General features: G+C 34.1%; 1 protein-coding gene across 1 annotated transcript; it reads right to left on the reverse strand.

Annotated features, from left to right (window-relative positions):
- Positions 1 to 961: 961 nt before the first annotated feature.
- Positions 962 to 27,565, reverse strand: LOC128889058 (bridge-like lipid transfer protein family member 1). Its single transcript, XM_054146371.1, has 51 exons — positions 27,329 to 27,565; positions 26,403 to 26,713; positions 26,168 to 26,311; positions 25,525 to 25,844; positions 23,157 to 25,432; positions 22,728 to 23,014; positions 22,345 to 22,648; positions 21,890 to 22,210; positions 21,068 to 21,440; positions 20,489 to 20,989; positions 20,160 to 20,418; positions 19,682 to 20,029; positions 19,531 to 19,607; positions 19,043 to 19,379; positions 18,799 to 18,977; positions 18,496 to 18,721; positions 18,033 to 18,421; positions 17,792 to 17,953; positions 17,582 to 17,707; positions 16,178 to 16,313; positions 15,249 to 15,491; positions 14,482 to 14,735; positions 14,368 to 14,397; positions 13,934 to 14,234; positions 13,463 to 13,852; positions 12,878 to 13,387; positions 12,373 to 12,788; positions 11,845 to 12,286; positions 11,499 to 11,746; positions 10,723 to 11,417; positions 10,483 to 10,643; positions 10,216 to 10,412; positions 9,789 to 10,018; positions 9,490 to 9,708; positions 9,346 to 9,417; positions 9,129 to 9,281; positions 8,869 to 9,048; positions 8,593 to 8,794; positions 8,130 to 8,515; positions 7,650 to 8,059; positions 7,248 to 7,577; positions 6,860 to 7,171; positions 6,579 to 6,771; positions 6,267 to 6,499; positions 5,904 to 6,185; positions 5,640 to 5,828; positions 5,290 to 5,496; positions 5,030 to 5,053; positions 4,358 to 4,482; positions 4,081 to 4,271; positions 962 to 4,000 (listed from the first exon to the last, which is right to left on the reverse strand). The coding sequence occupies exons 2-51, from the start codon at positions 26,653 to 26,655 to the stop codon at positions 3,781 to 3,783; spliced, it is 15,063 nt and encodes a 5,020-aa protein (XP_054002346.1). The 5' UTR covers positions 26,656 to 26,713; positions 27,329 to 27,565; the 3' UTR covers positions 962 to 3,780.
- Between the last annotated feature and the right edge of the window lie 109 nt (positions 27,566 to 27,674).

The following is a 27,674-nucleotide window of genomic DNA, read 5'->3' on the forward strand; positions in this document are numbered from 1 at the left end:
TATTTGAATATTGAAAACGTAGTTTAATGTATAATACGATACAACCTATTAAATGTTCTATGAGAATTGAAGCGAAGTTAATTAGAGGTAATAGATAATATATTCTATAGACAATAGATTCAAAATTTTCGGTTGATTGTATTCCAAACAAACAAAAGTTAGTGTAAATAAATGGCGGAGATCATTTGATTTCGTGAATCATTTTTATTAATAAATGTTTCGTTTGAACCTGACTAAAACACGATAAACGATGGCACAAATCGATATATGCAACCCGAATGTTATAGAGTGCATAGCCACGAGCAACTTTTGATTAGAAATCTCAAGCTCGAACAACTTCAAACTGTGACACCTTATTCCAAACGAGGATTAGTGCTATAATGTTGCATCGATCAAAATACCGGATTCACGTTGATGCCGGTTAAATATCATCATTGGAACCTTTACTTAAAATAGATGTGTCCCATTAGGTTGCTATATGGAAGAAAAACTTGTGTACACATTCATGGATCGAGAACCGGTCGCGGTGTCTTCTCCGGTTGTTGCATAATTTGAAAGAGTGCAGTTACTTCATCTGGACCTTTATCTACAGTATCTCACATCCGAAATCAGTAAATTCTAAATTTTTTCAAAGATCGAAGGGGATGAAATAAATTTGGAAAATTAAATAAGCCGTTTGTATTTTATTTAGAAGAGTCTTACTATATTTTTTATAATCTGATACAAAACAGGAAATTATAAAAATCCAAGCAACATACTTCTATGATTGATATGATATTATATGAAATGAGATAATATAGATCATTTGACAAATAAGCGATACATACTCAAGAATATGATACAAATCACCCACAGGAAGGGAATTCTTCTTCATGTAGAAAAAAATTGAAAATGTAGAACAACACCATTTTGACTATTAAAGAAACGTAGGTTCCTGGCTAATAATGAATCAGCAATTGGAAATGCCTTAAAAGTTTTTATTTGTTTGTTGAAATATCGATAACAAATGTACATAGAAAATAGAACAACAGTTGATAATTCAGTAAAAAGAAATTTACGTCCAAATGAATCAAGCCCTATACCGTAAATGCTACAGGAAAATATGTAAACGCATATTTCAGGCACGTTGCTATATGTGTATATATATGTATGTATATGTATATACTTTTTTTCCCTCTAAATTGGACATGTGTCATTGCACATATATAGATACATTTCTACATTCCGATAAATTAACTAATTAGCGAAAAAATTTGAGATCCACTGAACGATTAACTGTTGATCCGATTGCTTTATATGTCCGATACGAAGCGAAGTTTCGTCATTCGAGTAAAGAAATAAATAAAAAGTATTTATACAAATACGCCGTGTTCGTAAATAATACTAAAATTACAATGTAAAATTCGCTATCCTTACGTACTGGCTGGATCTACCAAGTCTTCTGAATAAAAAGTCACGCGTGGAGATAATTGTAATCGTGAGCAAATGTACATGCGTGTAACACAGGTTCCGGTAAGAATTGCTATTCTATCGAATGTTTTGAATAAATCAAAGGTTAAAAGTCAATCCATTAAACGACTATTAAAGTTGAATATTGACCGAGTAGAGAGCATTAGACAATGACACAGAATCTGTTAACATTCTTCGTATACTATAATTAAAGTAAGATCTACACGATGACTTGGACATTTTTGTAAAGTAAAACTTAGTGAGATCGAGAGTAGTCTCAGCATTTTTTTTAAATAAAAATTTATAATTAATTCGTCCCGAGAAACAGTTATAAAACTTTTACACTTTAATTTCCCAAATACTTTCCAATTGCACGACTGTTTGGTTGTCGGAACTTGCATATAAAGCTATACGTATATTACGATGCAAATTCTATGCGGTTAGAATACATGTATACATATGTTCGGCGTTATAAAATTCAAAGTAACTTTTGATCGTTCTATTGTACATATACATTATTGCAACATCAGTGGTTACGAACAATAAAAAGCTCGAAATTACTATTCGTAATGTGAGAGAAACGCTTTGCTTCAGTTACAACAATAGAAGCATATTAATGTGTACCGAAATTGGCGCAAAATAAAGTGGCTTTATAAGGCCACCAAAGAACTATCTCCCACCACAATGTTTGGTCAACTCGACGCACTATTTCCTCATTTAAATAGCCTCGAATACAGACAAACATTGAGAGGTGATCTTGACTTTAATCGGAACATAAACTTATTTCGTCGTAAGAAAATTTGATCTAGTCGAGCGAGTTTATTGAAAAACGACTAATTTATCGCAACTCACGGTTAAAATGAAGTAGTATTGCGAGAAGATTGAACCGAAGAAACTGTACGCGGACAATGATATCAACGAGTCTGAGTTTCATAATAATACAAGCTACTCGAATGAAGAAAAAAAAAAAAAAAAAACGTTTGAACAGCAATACATCAATTTTGTTCCTTGTATCTTCTACTTTACATTTAATCGATTTTTACATTCCGTTTAAAATACAGTATATGTATACATTGAAACTATATATCCTACAAGTAACAACTTACGCCTATATGTACCAGCTTTGTTTATTCGCTTTAAAAATTCGAAATTCGTGAATATATTTCCGTATATATTACACGAATTACACAGAAATAATCGCAATGTATAGACAAAAATATATTACATTACGTTACAACGGTAATTTAATATACACAAAAATGATTTACATCGTAGAATCAAATTATGTTTATTTTGTCGTTTTAAAAAATAAATTACTGTATCGTAGTATTCGCGCAAATTATTCATAAGGATGAGCAAAAATATCGCGGCCGGTGTCAATTGACTCGAAGCATTAACCCATTCGCTTGAACACGTTGAAAGAAGAAAAGAAAAAAATGACTACAACAAAATATTATCGAAAATGTAAGCGTAATCGCGTGAGCAGTTGATATGAAGACAGTTCTCCTTCAAAGGTATAGTACGCACTACGAAAGCTGCAAAGTTCAAGCAAGAAGCTCTTCGCTTCCGTGTGTTTCATTATTTAACGCGTACAATTATTTCGGTTTTTTCCTTATCTAAGCGCGTCACTTCTTAGAACGCTACGAACTGTACATAATACGTACATAAACGTAATTTATAAAATTCTAAAGCTGAAAACTCGTTATCGGATATTACATCAATACTAAACTAAATGTACACGAAATGCTTATCGATTACGTTAATATTTCGTTTACAATCGTGAACGTTAGCGAGTTGAATTATTCGCTTTCGAACAAAAATTCCTGATATTACCTTATATGAAAATATAGCGAAGCGTCGTTGAACGCTATAATATGTATATATTCTAACGCTCGTCGATGTGCCCATGGCGTTCTGTGCAATATCTAACACGTTCGAACGGAATATCGATTATAAACCTTTACCTATTCATTAATGTACAATTGCTTGATAACAGGTTGCACTTTCCTAATTACACTTCATACAAATGTCCTCTAAAACGTATGCGTTCAAAATATCAGCTTCGTGATCACGAGTTCATCAATTCTAACACTGTGAACAATCTATTACAATGATCACTTTGGTTTCTCCCCTCAATGGCAAAATTCATATTAACCAACATTCATTTTACGCAATATAAGGAAGAAGTTGGAATATTATGTACTGTTATTGTTGTTTATCAACCTGTTGAAACGGCATTATATTGGACGATTATTGTACGATTTCACCTTTGAGTCTACTTTGCTAGCTCGATTCAAAGTTTCAATAGCTAGTATGTTCAACTAGCGGCAATTATTTGTCTCGTTTATGCTCTTTTTGTTCTTCTGGCGGTTCTTCGCGAACGGCTGACACCATTCTTAACATAAGGATGGCCAATAATTTGTCTAGAGGATCCATAAAACCTCGTTGAATCCATTTTGGTATCGTTGTACGCGCATGAGAAAATCCTAGTTTCTGTAAGATGTAATCTATGCCGTATGGTTCGATGCTTTTACCAGCCCACGACAGCAATCTTCAATGTAAATGGCGAAGGTTAACAAATGTAGTGTATGTTAGTGGTCTATTTAGAGTCACTGATAAGTAGCAACATACCTCACGGTTGGTTCCAGATGCCATGTTTTACATCTGTACGAACGCCAATCTTTTATAAACATATCTGCTGGATCAAATTGTTTTCGTTTCTTTTCGTCCTCAGAAATATTCGATGGTGGAGCAGAGGTACTGGCTGCGGACATAGACCCACTTCTTCTTCCGTGAGAATCGGAACTATGCGCACTCATATCCTACATTACATATCGAACAAGATCACAATTAGTGACATAATTCTTCCAAACGTTTAGTTTTTTAATCGTAAACGAATTAAACTCACCATTTCTTCCTTCACGTATGAGGTAATCAAGTCATGCAGAAAGAAAAAAGCTTCTGCATCCACGGTAACAAAGATATGGTCCTCGAACTCTGTTATGAAACTACATTCAACTAATGGTTTTTCACCTGTGAAACAAGCACTTTTTGTATTATACATTTTATACAGTATTATTAGTATCAATCATAGCATTGCATTACAACTACGAATCAACATGTTCAAGTAATCCATAATTATTCCATGGCTAAAAAGAAGGCAAAATTGAGAACGTGTTAATATCGCAAATTTTCTATCTAATAAATTCTATACCTATACGATTATGACTTCAATGATTTTCTGTGGAATTTCAATAAACTTAGAAGTTAAGTACAGATGTGTTTGGTGTGGTCTATTTCCTCTTACTGAGTATAGATGGATTATATGCGTTACTAATTCAGAAGTTAGTAACATTGTGCAGCACATGTACAATAAAGGTACAGTTATGGAACTATGCATTTGGTAAATGTTTCATGCAAAGCAATTTATTATATAATACGCGATATAAATCTAATTTAAAATACGTACAGTATAGAGCATTCAAAAGTCTAATATGTTCTACAAATCATAATGCAATTGAATAAAAATTAAGCACTTCTTACCAGACTTCCAATAAATCAATGTTCACATTATACTTACTATATAAAATATGCTTAGGGGCTCCTAAAAATATAGGAAGAAAATAGTTGCAACACACATTTCAGAGAAAGATAGTTACTATCTTAGATAGTAGAAAGACTACTTAATAAAACTGAATTTCACACTTATGTATAAATTATATAAAAAGAAATAAATGTATAAAATATTTTGTTAGGTGTGGCTGTATTGGATGTTGTACTTCACAATTGATTTATATGTATAATCACGAAAACTGAATAGATACAAGAAATATTCCTTACCAATGACATCGGGAGTTTTTGCAGTCTGTAAGTGTTCAGTTTTTAAATGTAACTGCAACGACGGTAGAGCAAATATAACTTCCCTTGCATGAGAATGTTCTTGTAATTTTCCAGAAGTTGTAGACGTACTTCTTCCACGAGTCATGTTGCCACTATCAGACGTGCTATCTGTTCGTTCCCTTTCAACGCATGGAAACCGATCTACTGCTATACATAAAAACCGGTTGATACATTAATCTGAACATCTTAAAGTTAGATGATAGAGGGAACATGAAAATAGTGTTGTAGCAGATAGTTTCTAAAGTACAGAGAAGACATATTTTTTTAAATTATGTTGCAAATATACATACCATCGATTTCACTACTAGCGAATGCATAATGGAACCATTCTTGTAACGATTTAAACTGCGGAGGAAATAGTAAACTGCGACTCAATCTGCAAACAGTAGCCATGGAATGATGCCTTGCATGTTGTTCCTGTTGTTGACCTAAACTGATAGTCAAAGTTTGGACGACGTGGACGTCACACGTATTTGGTGCTGCAAAATATATAGCTGCTACATAACTTTTAGTAAAATTCGCATCTGAATTAATTATCTTCTAACATTTCTTACATTCGACACTTGGGATCTCTTGAGCTTCCGTAGCAAAACTAATACACGGTTCTTTTAACGAAAATATTGCCCAACTTTTGCTCTTAAAGTTAATCCCGTGGAAACACGCCAAACTAATGTTACACCCGTGAAGCTCCATTGTTCCACCGAGTACAGTACCCGTCGATGGTAGAGAAAATCTTAAACTTCCCAATTGAAGACCAGCTACTTGAGCTAATACACCTTGCCAATGCCTATGATGACGAGCATCCGATATCGTGGATTGATTTATATTAGATGGGCCTGTGGTATATAATTTTAAATATGTACACTTCGTTACAATTATTTCGCTTTCATACATCAGTCATGTATATTCAAATTCACCTTCACAGGTAGATCTGTTGTGCTTCAGTCGTCTTCTTTTGAAGCTACTGTTATTTACTCTTTGATGCTTTGGTTGGAAAGAACTAAATACTCGTTTGCTACTTTTAAATTGTTGATTGGAAAATTCGTCTAACTTGTAATACATTTTTAATAAGTCAGCTGTTGTAGATTTACTAATCATAACCTGCAACTGATCCCATCCTAAATCGCCGTGCATGAAAATTATCGCTGGCCTATATTAATATTTAATGAAATGGTTAATAATTCGTTTCACGGGAGCGTGAAAAATGAAAATTCATGTATAAATGCAACCTTCTTGTTGGCATAAAAGCATCCCCGCTATTGTTTCGATTAATTTTCCATTCATCTTTTAGTGTTACGTCCAACGAAGACACTCTGGACATTAGCACGCTGGTACCCATATAATCTAACCGCAATTCCAATGCAAACAGTTTCAAGCCCAACGTGTGATCAGGTTCTATTCCAGGCTCTTCTCGAATATGGACTACAAAAATTTATATGTATGGTGCACCTAATTTACCTGTATTACATTTACCCGTATTGTAAGACAAGAGTTATTATCGATGACTTACTGTACGTATCAATTTTACTCAATTCTATGGTGCCGCCAACAATACCACCCTTTGCGTCTAAACTGGAACCTCCCAATCCAACGCTTATATAGAGATTTTTATGACCAGTACTACCTATGGATAGTCTTCCATCGGACCTAAAATCTTTCGCCATCCACGTAACATTGCCCATCACATTACTCATGTTCATATGAACATTTAAACGAGTGAAATTTATGGCAAATAGTACTAATGTTTCCCATGCGGATTCCCTTAATTTAACTTCTGAGGACGTTTGTTTATCCGAGGTGAAACTCCATCCTCTGCCAATATCTAATGTGAAGGTGAATAATATGGTTACAAAGATATTTAAAGCTGTAATTAAAAAAGATTTTATTTTATGGCATACCTTTCAGTCGTGCATGTCTAGGCATATCACTTTCTAAACTTAATCTTAATTTGTCTCTGTTCAATGTGGGACTTCGTTCTGGGGCACTTTTTGACAATCCATCAGTAGCGTGACGATCGTAATGTTTCAACAGAGAACTACCCATGATTGCTTCGTCTTGGTTTAGAGAGGGACTACCGTCGCCTTCGGAGTATGCAGTACCCGAACTTAAATCTCCCAAAAATAAACGACGCATTATACTACGTCTGTACCATGCTTTTGGAAAAGCCAAAATTTCACTTAATCTCCGCATATCATATTTAAACGACGCAGATCCGATATCAACAATTGCTGTAAAATTACATAGCAATATTTTGTTATTTATGAGACTATACTACTTCGGTGTTCTTTAATAATACTCACTAGAAAATCGTATAACTGCACGACTAGTGTCAGATATCTTTTTCGATTGCTCACTTTGGTAATTTATTTTCCGACTTCTTGACATATGAAATTTTACAAATTCAACGTTGATACTTAAAGAATCTTTCCTCTCGCTGTCCGATAAAGGCGACCATTGCGCTTCTTTTAAGCCTGTCTTCTTTCCCCCGCCATATGGATGGAAGATATAAACAGAAAAATCAGCGAGACATCCAGTGACGGATAATCCACCAATCGCTGAACTTGCTTCTTTTCCCGTTGATTGCATGCCTGGAGATTTGTACTCTCGAAATTCTATGAGCTCTTCTTCTGCTCGCTTGGACGAAAACACTATGTCAAGGGACGGCAATTGAAGCATACACTCTACACGTGAAACTGGCAAACAGGAAAACCTAGAATAACGAACACTCTCATAATAATTAACGTTTATAAACGTATCGATGAAATTGTTTTAAAATTTACCTGAATGTAGAAGGTTGCATATGAAAATACACTATTACATCAACAGGGAAACTCGCGTAAACATAATTGCTACTACTTGCTGCAGTAGCAGCCCAAGATGTGCTCTCCGTGTTTTCCATTGGGAACACGGCGTTCGTGTGCACAGAATTGTGGAAACTCGTTTTGCTTGGTATTGGTTCTAATGTTTGCTCCAAAAATTCAAGAATATGCGGACTTATTATAGTTTCCTCTGGTATGCTTTGAAGTGTCATCCAAGCAAATAGACTGGCCTTCTTAGTGCTAGACTTCTTAAGCGACGTCGTCGATGAAGGATTAAGCATACTATTTTCAGACGACACGCGTGGAGACATAGATTCTTCAGGAAGTGTTTTAGATTCGTAGTGTACCTGAGAAATATTGATTACGATAATAATTTATTTATTAGAATATCGCAGGCCTCATTTCTTTAATTAATTCATCCTACCTTTACATCTAAGCCAGGAATATGAAAAATTGTTAAGTCTACTAAAGGTACATTTGCATGTTGCAAATATCGCAAACGAGACGTACTCGTAGTCGAAGATTTTTCTTTACTACTTAAATGTTTTCGACTACTGCTAGGACTACTTGGTTGAAATTCGAATGTACCACCCGAGCATGATCGCTCTTTCTTCATTCTACTCATACTGTAACAAATGTAATCATCATTTTAGTTGCACGAAATGTGTGAAGCAAATTTAATAACGCGATATATATGTACATTTTAATTTCATCGTCTTTTCCTGGATCCTTCGTGTGGAGCACGCATTTACCGCTATTAATTAGAACTTTCACGTCGAGTTCAAAGTCTATATTAGGTTCTTGAGCTTTCTGTGGCGTTACATACGGCGATGAAGTCGATGACGATTGTTCTTTCCCAAATGAGTCAAGCAATGGAGCACTATAAATATTAAAATACATTAATAGGGACATTTATCATGAAGTCACTCTCTCGAATCGTCGTTTGATTTTTGTACGTACTTTCCTTCCATGCTATCATAACTCGAAGTGCAACTAAGATCCCTATTTTTCTTCCTTAACTCGACTCCTTCTATTTCAATAGAACTTTCTGGCCATTCTAGCTCTCCTTCTGGTAAACTTAGTTCTGATCCAGCACTTGGTAACGATGATTGCCTATGATAAAATAATATCTTGCATTCATGGCGAAAGAAATGCTAAAATTACGCAAGAAACGTACCTGCCCATTGTATGAGTGTCGCTAAAAGTAACTCGTGGCCCATTTAGTCCTCTTACACGAAGAGAAGCAGACCTATTAATTAATATCCACTAATAAAAATCAGATGTATAAGTCAAGATCTATCAAAATAAACATGTATCGTACCGGCTTGGACCACTTCTAGGACTACTTTCGTAACTAGCAGAATTTGCCGAATTGACTTCCATGTTTAGATCTTCGGGGCTTTCAAGCTGATTTTCAAGTGTCGGCGATGGTGCAATGAATGAACGCGATCGGTATGTGTTTGGTTTACCACCAAGGCCCAATTTACCTTTTATTCCGGATGCTTTCACCGACTGTCTTCTTAATTTTTGAATCACGTCCCTACACAATTTATATAGAAGTATTAGTACCGATGTTTCGTTTTATTACCATTTATTAAAATTTATTTGATATAACTATACCTTCTAAAATCTTTAAATACCACAGCTTCTAATTCATGCAAACGTTTCATTTCTTGTTCTATGGTTCCATGAGAAGCACCTAATGACCGTAAATCGTTTATAATCTTCGCTTGTTCGTTCATTTCTTTTTCAATTAATTTTGATCTTTTTTTCGCGTCGAGTGTAGGGTCAAAAACAAATGCTGGTAGACTATCTGTCCAATTCTTCGACTTCTTCATTAATATACTCTCCTGCAAAGGGAAGCCGATTAGCAGATAAATACGCACAACGTTGTGTAAAGAAAGGTGTAGATACTACGAAATAAAAAAACGTTCGTTCATCTTATAAAACTATCTTGAAAACTAATGTTCATTTCATAATACATTACCGAACCAAGGAACTGAAAAAGTAGTATAAAATAAAGATAATTAAACTATATTTTTTTAACCTGGCTAGTACTATTATCTGGTTGATCTGCGTCGTCGCTATCATACTCGGCAGACACATGAATATCGTCCTCTTCAGAACCAGTTAACATCGTTAGCGTGTGCCCAAGCGCAGACAATTGTTGTCCCACGCTAACATCTAAATGAATATCGACACCTTCCATTTGCCACTGTACGTTTAAAATCCACTTAGCGTTATCTAAAAATAATTACAATAAATTATTTATGCAACACAAAAGATTATCAAGATTAAATGATGTTTATATTACCGGATTTGTCCTGTTTTTGTGCAATCGTTCTACTACAAACTTCATATGTGCCTTCCGACACCATGCACAAGTTCATTATACTACCATCAGTCATATCAGGTTTCCAATCATCCAAAGACGTTTCAAAATCTTCAGCAAATCTTAAGCATAAGCCCATGAATCTGTATAATACAATTAGAATATTTTTAGTTCAATTGCAAGATTATTACGGGTGACGTGAATGTAACAATAACACCATACCTTCCTGTACTAACTAAACTACCGCTACTACATGCAGATATGCTTGTGTTTTCCAAGGTCACTACTACAGCATCCCGTGATTCACCATCGTACAATCCTCTATTCATGCCCCAGGTAGGTGGTAAGGGATTAAGGGGTAAACAAATACCCATATCATCCACAGTCAGTTGTAAAAATAATGTTCCTAGATGAGGAGCACTTAGCTGGCTCGTTATTTGTCCAAATGGAACTTTCTCAAACACTTGCTGCGTAGCTGTTAAAACCTCTTTATTCAAATTAGATCTTTTTTCGTTCCAGTACTCATAAGCGTTTTTATAATTTAGCCAAACAAGAATTGCTTTATCGATGGCCACCGGTTGAACATATATCAACGGACGCTTCAGCGTAATTAAGACTACTTCTTTATCTTCGCCTTGTGCCATCTCTTCTTGAAAAGCATTTCGCAATCCCACTCTAGTATTGAAAAACGCGAATTGCTGGAATTCTGGTTCCGCCTCTTCAAATAGGACATTCTTCAGTAACTGTCCGAGACTTAAATTAATATCAACTTGCGCCTTTCCAAATAATTTCATGTACGGGTTTGGTTGAGTAGCGCCAAAAACGTTTTGCACTCTATTAGATAACTGAAGTTCAACAGCGCCAGTTTCTAATCGCACTGCCGAATTTGTTGGAGTTGTTGCAGTCAATTGTATTCTCTGTATATTGAGTAAAAGTCCTTTGAAAAATTGCATCTTGGGATATACGATTTATTAAATAATAATGTGAAAATATCGAACCTTAATGCGAATAATTAATGAGAACAATATTCTTTTTACAGTTGTATTATTGGGTTCTTCATCCTCTAGCCATAAAGGAACAGGTTTCTCCCCGCCGTAAACTTTCTGTACAACTTCATTCACTTCTTTCATAAATACTTTTTGCACAAATACCAAATGATTAAGAAGGTCTGTAGTCAAAGAATGTTCAAAAATACCAATATCAGCTGTGGCACTAAGATAACTGCCTTGTCTCAACACAACACCATCTGTGAATTGCAAAAAGTTCAATAGAATTGCATTCATGTTGTAAATCATCAACAACAGAAACAAGCAATATTTAGATAAAGAATTGTCTCTTACTCACCAGCCAGTTTGCTGTCATTCATATTACTGCTACCATCTTGAATGTATTCTGCGGAGACGTGCACTTTAGGAAGTTCAAGGCTAGCCTCCGAAGGTAAATTCGCTTCGGTCACTTGAAGTTTTGTTGTAAAGCTCAAAGTATGATGAGGTAAATCGATTGTAAATTTAGCTTTACTTCCAGTTATACCGGAACTAGTGACCTGATCCATTTTGTATTGCGCTTGCAAAGATGGTAAAAGAGCAGCCGTTATACTTAAACTCTGAAGTATTATATTAAACTGCATGACAATAGGTTCTAGTAGACTAGATACAACTTGTGGTTTCTCTAAGTCAACTGATGGCGCTGGTGCGTAATGATGTGGACTACCAGGTACACCTACATCTGGTTCATCTGGCTGTTGGCCTCTAGACATTCTCGAAGATGTCCTTGTTACCCTAAGTTCCTAAATAAAAATTGTTATTTAAAGTTACGGTAAATGGTATTATTACGAATAATTATACAAAAAATGAATGTATAAAAACGGTGTACTTGTAAGGTTGATGATAGTTGTTTACTTCCTCTGGTCATCATGCCATGTAGAGCAACTGGATGTTGAGGAATATCTATATTCACAGCACCGACAGTCAACAAACCACTGTTCTTATCTTTCTGACGTCTACTAATGCTGGAATACAAAGCTTGCGATTTTCCAACGGTTACTCTTACAACCGTTTGTTGATTAGGCGCTACACCTTCTAGTAAAACGATCATAGTTCTACCGATTTGTCCAGTTAAGCTACATTCTAAGCTTGCGGGTTTTGATTTTTTACGGCACGTTAAACTGGCATGAAGACTTGTTATTTCTGCCTCTAGTTTTAATCCACTTAGAGTAGCCAACAATCTAGTTCTATGTATCCGAGCAACACCAAAGATAATTAATCTTGTTCGTTCTCCTGTGACAATGCCTGTAATATAGCGTTGTTAAAGAATACTTTGAGTTCTAAAGATATCAGTTAAAATTTAATTCTATGGTACGCATTGCATTTGTACTAACTTAATTCTCGCGGAAGTGGCACTGGTGTTGAGCTGTTTTCAGCGTTTAGTCCTTTTTCAATATCTGTATCCTTCGTTTCATTTAGCAATTCATACTTTCGACCACTTTTATAGTGTTCCGACGCATCTGCAGGTATAGAGAAACGATGCGTAATAGTTTTGGTCTCTGGCCGTGTAGCGTAAAGATCCAACAAATAGTAGATTGTTTTCCAACATCGTGGCGTTAAATGTGGCGTATCTTTACGTTTATCAGGAATTACACAAAATTTATCCAAGCCAGACCCACTAGGACTTGCCCCAAAGTTAGGAGTTATGACTCCCTCGCTCAAGTTAATATAACCTTTCACACTTTTTCCAGTGCTGCGTAATTTTTGAGCAAAACTCTGTGGACGAGATCGAACGGTCGTACCAGTTGATGTAGCTTTAGATGCATTGGGTTCATAACTACTACGAAGTAAAGGGACATCCATTTTTTTACCGCCTAGAAGAAGCTGTTCTTGTAAATCGGACGCTGTTAATCAAATATAGAAGCATTAAATGTACGCTAAAGAATTAAAAAAAAAGAAGCACAGTATGTGGTATTTACTTGATCCATTCTTTGCTGCTGTGTCATTAACAATTAAGTTAGTGTTTCGTTTATTTTCTGGTTGCTGTTCTTTTAGTTCCATTTGCGTTTCCTTAACATTCTGATACATATTACTAATCTGATGTAACAATCTGAGAAGAGGCATATTTACTTGTTGGCTAATGTATCGTATATTTAGACTAAAATTCACAACTGTACTTGTATGCTTTTTCAATTGGCCCCGAGATATGTACAAAACCGTTTGCTTTTGAATCATATCATCTACTGTCATATCTGCCATTTTCTTAACATCTATGTCAATACCAATTTTCTCACATAGAAATGCCGGAGTTTCTGGTGGTATATCCAAATAAAATTTGTTATTCCCTTTCTTCATCTGACATTTACTACCTAACATATTTATTAAAATGTATATTAATATATCAAGTAACGCGGCTCATTGTAATTCTTTCTGAAGATATTTCATTGTACCTTTTTTCTTGTCTGTCAACTTCCCAAATTCACTGACAACTATATCAATACGCATCGTCTCCATATTCCCTACTAAGGACAGGTTTGATCCTAACGACTCTAAAGAAGACTCATTATTCACGTTTCCTGAACCAATGGCTGATAACATTTGTTGTGGCATAACAGATAAGGAAGACAAAAGTGGTTCAAAAATTAAATGTGCATCTAATAGTCTGAGCGAATCTTTCGGATAAAGAAGAGTGCCACTGTGCACATCAGAGTCTTCTGTTTCATCTGTTGTCATTGTGTTGATTTTGGAATCCTGAAAAAGATTGAATCCTGAGTTCATTATATTCATAAATCTATTAAAATGAACAAATAAATTATGATACACAAGATATGAAACAGTAATTGCATAAAGGAACAGATCAAATTCTAAAACGCATTTCAAATACCTTTAAAGATTTTTGCTCTGCGCGAAAGACCTAAGATGAGAGGAATAATGAAAACGACCACTTTATAACAGATAGTTTCATCGGATTCTTATACAAACTCGAAATATTACATACCCAATTCCCTTTTAAATTGGTTTTCTCATTGTCCTTTATAAATTCTTGTTGTTTAGCCATCCAACTGTACAAATCTTCGCCTGTATTTAGAGGTTTATTGGAATGATGACTTGTTGGAGAGGTCACCTGATCCAAACTTCCAGTACTATGCTGACTATGTCCACCTCCAGAATAAATGCTTGGGTTGGAACCAAGTTGATGAGAATGAGAAATATGAATTTGCGGTGTCTTCTCTTCACGTAGCGTGCCGTAACCTGACGTAAAATTCCATTTGTACTTGCATGAATTTTATTTAATTAAAAGACTACAAGATGAATTGAACAAAGTAAAATACAAAGCAACGTACGAGAGATAGAAATATAAAATTGCATATAAAGGGAAATAAATATGAGATAGATAACTAACGAGTGCTATGGAGAAATGATAAGCCAGTTACAGGTACAAAGAAGGAAGGAACCAACATACAAAAACATATAACGTTGTAATTGAAGTGCGAAGCAATACAAACTGCAGACAAACCTAATATTATTATATATGTAGCCGGTATGGTTAAAACAGTCTGTACACTGGAGTATTCAAGCTAATTATATAAATAACAATTACTGCTTTCTCTTTTTTATATATATAATACTTATCCTAACTTTACTATACTTTACATTCTTAATTCATTCAATTTAATTGAATGAATATATTTCACCTGAAGTTTACTATACCAATATATAGACTGTCGATACATAGTCTATAAAGTTTGATTATCTCGCACTTACTTATGTTATTTGGTTCCCGAGTTTGATTGAATAACCCGCCACTTGCAAGCAATGGGAAAACAATACTTGCTCGTGTACTAGCAGGCACTTGCGTGGGCTGTAGTGATTTTCCTTTCTTTGGATGAGCTACTGGTGGAGAGGGGGAGGTTAATGAATCCGGGCCTGGAATCGGTGTTGCTAGAGGGGTTGTATCTTTCCCCCGAGGAGAACTTACAGGAACCGTCAAACCATCACCACAAATACCTGGTCATTCCATATCAAGCCATGTTTTTTGTTCAGAAAGCCCAACATTATATTATCAAAATATGTTTAAAGAAAGCATATTACAGTTTCAATAGAATTTAGTATAATATTATTTACAAAATGCAACTGGTTATTTGATTTCTACACATAGTAGCCTAAATATGTTCTGTAAAGACTTATATGCAGAGTCATGTGTAGGATTCTTTGAAGGATCTCTTCAGTCTCTTAAAGATCCTTCAGATAATAGGATTTCGAAATAGAGGACACTATTTGAAATAATTAACAAACTCTACATACAGGTCTAATATCTCACTATTACTGGTACTTGAAGGATAAAATCAGAGAATACTAATAGAAGCAAACAAATGTTTATACAGCATAAAAGAGAACTTTTAGTAGAATATTGATCTTATTGCGTAAATACTTTACAATTACTAATCCTAAAGGCACATGCTACAATGTGCCTATACAAAAATGCAGAGTAGGACATGAAGCAGTTATTGACATAACGATTTAAAGCAAATGCTAGAAAGCTGCAGGTGTATTAAGTTGAAATCTTATAAAACATTGAATAATCGAATAAAACTGCATCAATGGTACAGTAATACTTATACAATGCATTTTTTTCAATCTGTTGTGTTGTGAGTCATGTAATTAATATCTTTGTTGAATTTAACTTATAGTACCTGTAGTTTTATCTTGTCCACTCTTGACATGTGTATGCTTATGCATGTGGTCCGTATGAATTAACATAGCACATTCATCTGTGACTTCCTGATCATCAACTTCTCCTCCACTACCTTCATCTGTCAGCAAATTTTCCTGTGGACGAATAAGTCAAACCCGAAATATTTATTCAATGACTTTAGCAATAAAAGACAAAATATTTCATGTAATCAGAACGAGGAACAAACGAAGTAAAAATTAACGTTTTCTCGATTTTTAGTCAAACATGATAAAGGTAAAACAAATAATTAGTAAATGGATAAATATAATTTCGGGAAGATTTTGGTTTCAGAAGTTTTGAATTTCACAGGAAGTCTTGAGATTATAAACAAATTTGTGCATATTACATTTATGTTTTCAGATGTATGAAATATACACACGCATTAAAAAACCTTCACCAATTTCGATTTATATCAAAGCAAACAGACTCGAATTACGGGTTTTTAAGCCCCAGAGCTAGGAATGGTTGTAGTTTTCTTAATAAGAAAAACGGAGAAAGGAATTTAATGGTACTATAAAATATTCCGTATTTCTTAGGAGGATTTTCTTAAGTATTTATCAAAATTTATTTTAGTATTTTAAAAGATGGGACTGCTTGAAGGGTGAGGTTCTAGACGCAGCTTCTTAGATACTCCCCCCCCCCCCCCCAATTGTGCCTGAAAGTGAGGTGTAAATCAAAGCTTTGAATAGCATATAAAATAGAAAAACCATATTTTAGTCACGAAATATGTAGATGACATGAGTAGGCAATTTTCCTTATTAACAAATACATGTATGCATAATAGCGCTAACGCATTATTCTATGTTAGAATAGAGTTAATATTTAGTTACGTGAAGAAGCTTGTGCGTTTATTAGTGTAAAAAGAATTTTAAGCTTCCATAAATTTTTTTATGAAAAAAACTTTCGAAGATATAGTGTTAGAACTATTGTTGTGCATATATTTGTAAAATTCTTACTCCATTTTCTATCGAAATCATCCTTCAGCACTTCCTTGCCTATTTGCTGAAAAAAAATGATCTACCGAATTATATTCCTCATAAAATAGATTATGAACTTCTGAATGAAATAAAAAACTTCTTTAATGTCAGAGTTACGTTATTAAAGTCAATGAAATTATGGTATTTAAACATTATTTAAATTATTTACATAAAAGGAAATGAACAGAACTCCAAACCAAAGTATGAAGTGTTAAAGAAAGAAATATAATGTTAATAATTATTTTGGAATAAATTAATAAGGGTCAAAGTATCACATAATTTAGTCATGTTGTATGAAATCGTATAGAACTCCATTCCAAGTGTTTGTAACTTAATTCTTATTATAAACATTTTCAGTTCGCAAAAGTAACATAATGTATTCATACCTCGTCTGGATCTGAAACAGCAAACGTAACATTCAATGGTTTCACATGTTTCGTTTTATAATTATGTTCCAACAATAGTGGTGTATAGAGAACATTCTTCCATTGTCTACTCAATACTATGACACCCTAAAAATTGATGATATGCATAAATACACACATGAATATGGTTTTAAATACCTTTATTTATGGCAAGTTTGTAATACAACTTACCTGACGAAGCGTTGATAACAACGGTAAATCAGACTCTTTTAAATTGGCTTCAATGTTTGTTAAATCATTTAATAAAACATAATTTTGTAAAATTGTACATAATTGACATGATGGATCTTCTTGTAGTGTTTTTGCTAGTGGCGTCAATCTTCCATAACGACTCTAAAGTATAAAATAATAATATTAATAGATTTTTTAGATAAAGTTATCTCATTAGATACAACAAGGCATATTTAAATACCTTAGCGGGCATGTGAATTGCCTGCACGTCCAATGCCTCTGCCATGAGACAAGCAACAATAGCTGTCGACCTTCTGTACATAGTTCTGAACATATGCACGATTCGCATTGCGAATTTATTACTAGGATTCATCCAGGCATTTATAGCTGGCGATGCTGTACTCAGTAAATTCCAATCTAATCGAGTGTAATCAATTTTTCGTGTTATTGGAGTACGCGGGGGCGCTGCAAAGTTAAACCATACTGTTTTTAATTCTATGATACAAGAGACAGTATTTCCATTCCCTGCTTTCGAAGCAAGACTAGCACACGTAGCACTGGTATTTATTTGGGCTCCGTTAGGTACATTTGTTGATGTTATTTCTGGTTCAGCTGGAGGCGCAGTAGAAGCTATAATATGATAAATAGATCAGTTAGATAACATGTAAATAATTGTGAAACGTCTAATCATAAATATTATATACCAGTTGTATTGTCTAATTCCTCTTGACTTTTTACACTATCTGTATAAAATAGTTCCGCATCGACTTTTTTACTATCACTCCCGTTCTCTCCTTTTTCAAACTGAGATCTCTTCACTACTTTCAATTTGATACCTTCTAACCCGCATTCAAACATTATAAAACCCAATCGATCTTCTCCACTTCCCAGAGTAAATTCTTCTGTTGCTTGTGGAGGACCAGTTTGTTTCTGTAATTAATACATAAAAAATAAATTATAAATAATTTGTACAAATCGATATAAAGTAAAAGGAATGAAGAACATACACTTTTTTCTTTGTCATCCATGAATTGATGCAGATAATAATCAACGCATTTCAATGGGGATGTTATTCTGGTGCATGTAAATAACACTCTCGAATAATGAGCAGGAATAGCCGTTATAACAGCATCTTTCAAAATTGAAGATTCGTTCCTAAGTCGACGTAGTTGCGAATGAGCTTTGCCTATTACATTAAATATCTGAGTTAGCCCTTTGCGATATTTCAGGTTTGTTATATCATACGATTACCTATATTTAACGTGACTACAATTTCTTCTTGTTGTTTTTCTGAAGTTTCTATATACACTGTCTCTCCACTTCCAATGTCTGCAACTACGGCAGCCGTTTGATGACCAGGCAAGAATGCCTTACTGATTTTGTTGACTTTTTTCTGATTTGGCAGTACAACTGGTTTATGAAACGTTTGTACTACTTCTCGGGCTTGTTTCCCGATATAAAACCTTGCAGTCACATCGTCAAAACAGATAGCGAACAGTGACACACACGTTAAATCGCGAATGTTTTCAAGCGCGGAAAAGGATATGATTTCTTCAACGACCGAAGCTTGTAATAAAGTTATATTCATCTAAAAATAATTAAGAATAAGTCTACAATAATAAAAAGGGAAATTATATTATTTAGAAAATTAAATAAATTCAAAGGTATTCATGGCCATCCCAAACAATATATTAGAACATTTTCATCCTTCGTATTTGTTTTTTTATATTGTTAATTACCTTTGGTAAAATAATACTGCCTTGTATTTGTGTCATAATACTTTCTTCGTACACGTTTGTTTGTAGTGCAATTTTACCTGGTATTCAAAAGAATTGTTAATAATAAGTGTATAAACTAAGTACGAAGAAAATGCATTCTGTATAAACTAACGTTTGTCATCACCTTGACCATCTTTAATATTTCTTTCAGCCGTAGATCGTTTTGAACTAGTTTGTACCTGACCCCAGTATGATAAACTCTGATCCTGCTTCAAAATGTTAGCATCTTCGACTTTTCCGATACATTCGTGATGAAGATGATTTAGAATTGTTAACGGATGCAAGGAAGCTAATGTCGGTATGATAGCGTCAATGAAACGTTGTAAAGATTCTAGCACCATGGGACTTAACATAATATCTACATCTCCTTTAAATTTTACAATAATCGTTGTACGTGATCCACTTTCATGCTGTACTGCTAATAATTCCTCTTCATTATGGGTTGTATGCTCTTCTTCTCCTACACATAATTGTGCTAATTTTAATCATCATAAAATAGCTAAACAAGTATTCTTTAGCTAGCAACATTTGTTATTGAAGTTAAAACTTTAATTTATTATAATATGAAAATACTTATTACACACTTTTACCTTCCATCTGATTTAAAGTTGTACTATCCCAGAGATATGGATGCGTAGGTGTTTTATTAGATGAATTAGCTACGGGCGAGCCGTCGGATCGTGTGATCATTTTCAATGATGTAAATCCTTCAGTGACAGTTTCAAATTTCGGCACATGTCGCCCACCAACGTAAACTAATCTACCATCCTCGGTACGTTGGAAAAGCGGCGTAGTGAATGCACCACTTCCAGCTGGTATCGACGATTGACTCCAATTAGAACAACGCACCTGAGATGAATTGTGCACTTTGTACTCATTAAAAAGTTTAAAAAAGTAATACACGCGTGTTTGACACTACCTGAGTTAAATGGCTAACGTAGCTTGACATCAGTAGTGGAGAATCAACAATTGGTTTATTTACTTGCATATGCAAATTTACAAGGGTAACATCTTCTTGCGAGGAAACAGCAGATATAAAACTTGTAGAGGAAACGGAATGACTATCAGATGAATCTCGTAATCCACCGTTTCCGTTCGAATCAATGTCATTTTGAAAACTAGTGTTTCTATTTACTCTGGGACTTCGCTTCGCGGTTACCGTTTGTGGCTTTGCTCTCTCTAAAGTGTGTGCCTTCTCAGACATGGGAACATTTACATTCGCTGAACTTTCTACTATAGATAAGTCGGACGAAAATTTCTTTTTCATGCTGTCATTGCGAGTTAATACCGAACCGGATCCGACAATAGATTGACGTAAACTTGACGTACGACTTCCACTCAATCCGTGACTTGTGTCTTCGTCGGCAGAGTAAAAAGCCTCTGAATGGTTTTCCGAAGACATAGATATTGTTCGTTGAACCTGTGAATTTAAAAATAAACATAAAAATATATGTTGGAAAACAATTAATACCTGATCTAAAACACACGTCGACTCTACCTCTTTCTTTAATTTTTCATCGGACTCTGATTTTGTATATAACGAATGACGAGAATCAGACATATTAACACCATCAACAGTTTTCGTACTTGTTTGCACCGAGTCACAAAAATTCGCTTCTGTAGATACAATTGGTAACGACTGTGGACTATTTGATTCAAATGGTTCGACGTCCGATGCATTGAAATAATCTACAGCTAATTTAGAGTCAGACACGCTACTTTTGGGAGCAGTATCAATTTCAGGAACACTTAAAATGGATTTACTGCGTTCCGTATGTAACTTTGAATCCGAATCTAATTTTTGCGGCAACTGTGCAACAGGACTCGCATCAACTAATCGAGAATACGGGACATCTTTTACACTGTTTCCGCTGTAACAGAATACATAAAGATGAGATTTCATAAAATAACAAGCGCAGAATATTAACGTTTAATTTTGCAAAGTAATAAATTTGTTGGATACCTTCATTAGAAATACTATTACGTGTTATCATTATGCATAGCGTATTAAAAATAAATGTTAGAAATTAAGAATTGTTTTTGTTAGAAAGGTATGAAAAGCTTGCAAGCAGAAAATTTTCGTGTAGACAGAACCCACTGAAACTTAGGATACATTAACAATCACATTGACGAATAGCAGCGTAAACGCAACGATATGCAGCCTTAATATTTTCATTATTGTGATTAATTTTTCATTTGACAGTTACACAGTGTAAACTGCACATGTGTTCATGAGCACGTTATAAATTTTAGCATATTTATACAACCATGCAGTACTTAAAAAATCATTAAGCCGGTTCAAAGCTAGTCCGAGGATTACCGCATTGATGTATAAGAAAATCTTCTGCCCAGCAGTTTCCTTTCCCCACTGCATGCGAATGGACTTGCTGATGCAGCAATTAATTTTGTACTACTATTTTCTTCGATACCGGAATCTTTATTATGATCTGTCACAGACCTTGGACGTTCAACACCCTTTTTCGAAGTGTGCGGTCCATCTTGAGTGATGGTTAATTTTCCTACAACTGGGTGATCTTGCAAAGACACATCTTGCAAATTGTAAGGGGAGGTATGAAATACCAGTTGACCATCATGTAAAATCGATTGCCCAAATCCTTTTTCTTTCCCAGTCTCATTAATTCTAAAATAAATAAAAGAAGAAATTGTCCAATTACTATCTTCTCTTCCATAATATAGCATTTATCATAAAAATAATTCATTCGTAATTTAAAAACTTATTTACAGTTTTATAAATAAATATTATATACAATATACCTATATGCAGCAACATTAATGCCATCTTGAAAATCATGGCAACTTGGTTTAAAAAATCTTGGCCCGTTCCGATTATTTCCGAAAAATGAGCATCCACCTATGCAACCACACTTTCTTGGTTTTACACCACTTTCTTGAGGCCATAAAAACCATAAGCGTTTCGTGGCTTCGTCGTGCAATTTTAAATATTTATTTTGTACTAGATGTAAATTGTGTTCAGGGGTCGGAAGTGAAATTGCAGCTTCCAAAATAACTGGGCCTAAGGCTACAGATCCTACTTCTAACCAAATATCAGATCCATCGCCTAAAATAAATTATAAACAGAATTGCACAATCTGTTTGTAAGAACTTTACATTTTTAGTATTGCATATTATAATGATACCGGACATACGGCTGCTTGCGTTATTATGAGACCTTCCACTGCCTGTTGTGTTGGTATTACTTGTGTTTGCAAAATGATCAGCCACTGATACAAACTGTCGTATTAATATTCTAGGTAATACAGCAGTTACTCCTGATTTAACTTGTTGACCATGAAGATTGCACGTTGAAACACGAATTGGAGATATCCAAACGTGTACAGTAGTTCCTACCTCTTGAAAATATAAGTCAATTGCATCTATTGCTATTCTTGTCATTCTATATTTTATATCCTCAGAACTAGGACATCTATAATAATATAATAGAAGTGAAGTATAAACTCCTGCTTTAAATACCAAATAAATTAAAATCGATATGCAGATAATGATTGGTCATATAGAGCAATGCATTAAGTTCAGATTAGAAGTAAGTTTCAACAATTATTGTGTACCTGTAGTGTTTATCAATGTCACTGTCAGGACATTGTAAAGGAGGAATACCATGATGACAATGATGTGGTAGATCAGGTGGACGTAAACTATTCTCATTATTTTTTGCCATTAATAAGAATGTTTCCAGAGATGTAATAAGGTGATGCAATTGAGGGGAACTCATTTTCCCAGTTAATTTTCCTAATTGCACTTCTATTAACCAGGCATACTCCAAAGTTTCTTGATCTAAACTTCTTCCTTCATTACTGAACATGGCATGACCTCTTACTTGCAATGCACTCAACATTAAATGTCCTTGATTTAAATGACGTTCCTTGCTCGATCGTACAACGTTATCGGTAATTAATGCAATTGCAGGCGAAAGAAGTAATTGAAGTTCTGTTTCCTTATACCGTTTATTCATTTCAAACCCAAATCGTTCAAGAAGTATGACCGGACAAGGTGGATCATTCTCGCCACAATTTTTCACTAGGTGAGCTTGAATGTCATGCATAGTAATTCCAACCGTTACTTCCAATGGTCGATAATCTCGTGGATCGAATGACTTTGACCTTGCATCTTCGTCTTCTACAGATTCAATACTACTATTTTGCACGTCTTTATCTTTGCTTCTTTCTGTACTCACAGATGTCGGATTTGTTCGACTCTGTTGCATATCAGTAAAAGATTGATAATCGCCAAATAAATTTTCTTTCAGATGTATAAAATATTTCAAAAGTGATCCATATACAATCAATATAGACGGACCTATTTCAAGATCTAAACTAACTTTATCAGGCGCTATAGACTGTGGATCAAATTTTTGATTACCATTTCTAGTCCACCGAAGACCCGGTGATTTTCTACATCGAGGAATTCTCATTGGAGATAAAAGAATTTCTTCTTTTTCCGGAGTAGTTATATTTGCTTGTGGGGTAGGTCCTAGAGGTGGACAAGGATGATATGTATAATTAATACTTAATGCCACGATGGGCACAGACCAACAATCAACCCAGCCTGCTCCCTTCTGGCAAACATTTCTCCATTTCTTATTTTTATTTAACTCTGATAAATATATGTGTGAACCATCGCGTGTCATAATTTTTGCATTTTTATTCAAAGTTAATAAAATTGTACGACTTGTATTGACTTCGGGTAAGTAAAAGGACAGGTCGACACTTTCACCTTGAATCCAAAAACGCAAAGGTATCGTAACAGGCAAGTAATCCACAAACGGAAGATCAAACGACAGCTCAAAGAGTTCTCCACAAAAAGCAATGTGCGCATTTTCTTGATTTTGCGATGAACAATCAATCCAATTATATTCATTACATAATGTGATCAATTCGAATTCCTTCAATAATAAATTAAAGTTCCAGGTATAAGGTACAAAATGTAAAATATCAGGTCTGGCTTTACTGGCCCAATCATTAATCATATCTTGAAAAAATTCTTTGTGCGAATAAACTAAATTAGCAGTGGCTTTACATCCAGTTAAATTTAATGTCCATTCTTGATGATCGTTCCATCTTATCGGATAATGACATTTAATACCAAATTCTAATGTTTCACTTTCGACTAAACTTCGATATTGTAAACTTGTAGTTGCTTCTAAATGCAACAGTTGACCTGTTATTTTTGTAGTATATCCATCTTGCAAAACTATCCAAGGCATAGTAATTTCCAGATAAGATCCATGTCCAACATTAATGTGAACAGCATTTGTTTCCCTGTTCTTACTGAAGAGTATATCAATTGTGGCCTCATTCAGTGTTGATAACCTAATATCGAACGATTGAACTTGTCTTTTTTCTCCAGACATAGGTGACTTTGTAACTTTTAGTGGCTGATAATCATTAGGGAAAAAGAATTTAAATAAATGTTCTCTTTGTCTATCAGCCCAAGGTCCATAACTGAAGTCAGTTCCCTTTCCACACTTAACATCAATACCCCAAATTGGAGGCATAGCTTCTACCATGTCCCCATTTACTAACTGAATCATTTCTGGATGCTCAGGGACAAATCCAGGTTCGTCCATATAGTAATACACTTCCATATTATTTGAACTTAATACAACAAATCCTTCACCCATGTATCTAGGTGGATCATCTACCATTCCTGTATATTTTGGACTAGGTGCTAAAATGACTTTGAAATTTTCGGCCTTACATTTCGTAGTATGCATGAAATGATCATGTCGAGATGCTGCTGGTTTTGTAGAATATACGAAATGCGCTTCTTCTACAGTTATTGACAGAGTTGTTGGCACTAACCGATTACCGAACACCAATCGTCCCTAAAGTAACAAAATGTATTAAATCACAAAAGATCTATGTAACTACCAAATTATACGAGTTTTATGTATTAAAAAATGATTTGTAGACTAACCGTGCAGACATCTAATTTAATAACGGGTATTAAATCTCTCCAAGTTCGAGCTATAACGTGAGCTTCTTTTTTCCTAATGTTATCAACATGACGTGAAACATCCATTGCATTTATTTGTTGACGAGTTTCACGAGCAGTATTACTAAATGACTCTACATCGCGATCATCAATATTAACGTGATGATCTTCTTCGTCGGAAAACATTTGGGGCGTAAGACCAAATGATTTCTCTAGTTGTGCATAGAGTTGACAGCGATTGTAAACATGTAATTCAAAGCCATTTAACATGACTGAAAGTCGAGTGTCGGAATGTGAAAGATCTAAAAAGAAATATTTTCCATTATTACAAATTTCGTAATATTATTTAAAAAAAATAAATGTAACTCATGAAATGTAAACAATTACTAAAATTATGAAAACAATCAGATCATTGTAAATTAACATGTTTAATTGAAAGCCTTTAGAAGTAAAAGATTCATTCCATTTCTTTTGTAAAGTCTCTATAACTCAAAATATTTTTCATTTCTCTTAAACTTTGATCTACCAATATCTGATTGTATTTATACATCATAGATCTGTATAAAGAGAATTCTAAATAAGAGGATGAATACAATTATGCAATTGCATTTATTGCATAGAATACCTTCAGATACATCTTTGGGAACATAACTTCTCCACCACCTAAATATAAGCCACCCATCCTGAACTCTGATACTATAATCTGTTGTGATATAAACTATATCTCTAAACATTATTTTTCCGCTCAGTGCACTTAGAGTAAAAGACCCTAAATATAAAAGAACATATGTTAAAATTAATTAATAGAGTCTGAATAAAAACATTAATACGAATCAAACATGGATGTTATAAGCACTCACCTACTTTAACATATCCATCTCTAATAACAAACCGATTTAATAATTTTGTTAATATATAACCGATAACTCTGCTATTATAATAGGCTATATAAATGATCCAAGAAATAGCAGACACTAATGAACAAAGTAAATACATAAAACTACTATCCATCTTAAGGTCATCAAGGATGACATGATCGGAATAATTCCAAAAGGCTGGTTCAATTCCAGAAAAAGATGGAACTGTAGCATTGTATAGCTCGTTCTCCTCCATGATGATGTTTCTTTTTAATTGTGGAATAAAGAACAATTATTCATTGTGTCATTCAATGCTAAAATCAAAAAGAGGAAGTATATATGAAGATGATACAAATTCATTAAGTTGTGTTTAAAATTTGTTATTTGTAGCCTAACATAAATAATATGCACGCACTATAATTTGTTATAAATTACTATTTTTATGTTATTGTTTTTAACTTCATTAAAACAGAAAAATTTTGTTTTATTAATCTTTGACAGTTATTATACAGTTATTATAGGAACCTCAAAAAGCTAAGAGTTTGTAAACATAACCTACTCAACAAACTATAATTAAAAATTACACCACGTAAATTATTAATTAGGTATTCATTACCTATACACTTCATGACATGTATCATTATTGCTCATATTAATAATTGACAAAATGTTATTCATTCTCGATCAGAAAAGTAAACATTTCTTAAAAAGCTATTATTAACGTAGCAAAAATATTTGTTATTGTTCATATTGAAATACAGAAATTATGCTCCATCATACATTTATTGTCACGTTGGGCCATTTAAATGATTATCTACTTATCAATGAAAGCAGAATACATATACTGTGTAATGCAATCAATCGTATTTTTAAAAAAATGTACTTCGTATATAAGTGCCAAGTCAAATTAATTTGTTTGACCTATTTACCTTCATTCGTTACTTATATAAGAATTACATTCAATTTTTGTAGTGTCACTCATAGTTTTATGTTTATTAGTATATCAGTTTTAATAGATGTTATAGAACTGTCATCGATGGACAGCAACACACATAACCACTCCATAGTGACTACCGTCATTGACTATAAACTTTGTAATGATGTACTACCCTTTGTTGCTACGAATTTAGTGACATCTATACAAAACATTCATGTAACAATATTTACAACAATAATAACAACGACAGCTCGAACAAGCATATTAATATATCATAAAATTATTAACTCAGATAACATTGTTTAATATCTATTTTCAGACAATGTACAATTTTGATA

This window comes from Hylaeus anthracinus, unplaced genomic scaffold, assembly GCF_026225885.1.
Source record: "Hylaeus anthracinus isolate JK02 unplaced genomic scaffold, UHH_iyHylAnth1.0_haploid 11994, whole genome shotgun sequence".
NCBI lineage: Eukaryota > Metazoa > Arthropoda > Insecta > Hymenoptera > Colletidae > Hylaeus > Hylaeus anthracinus.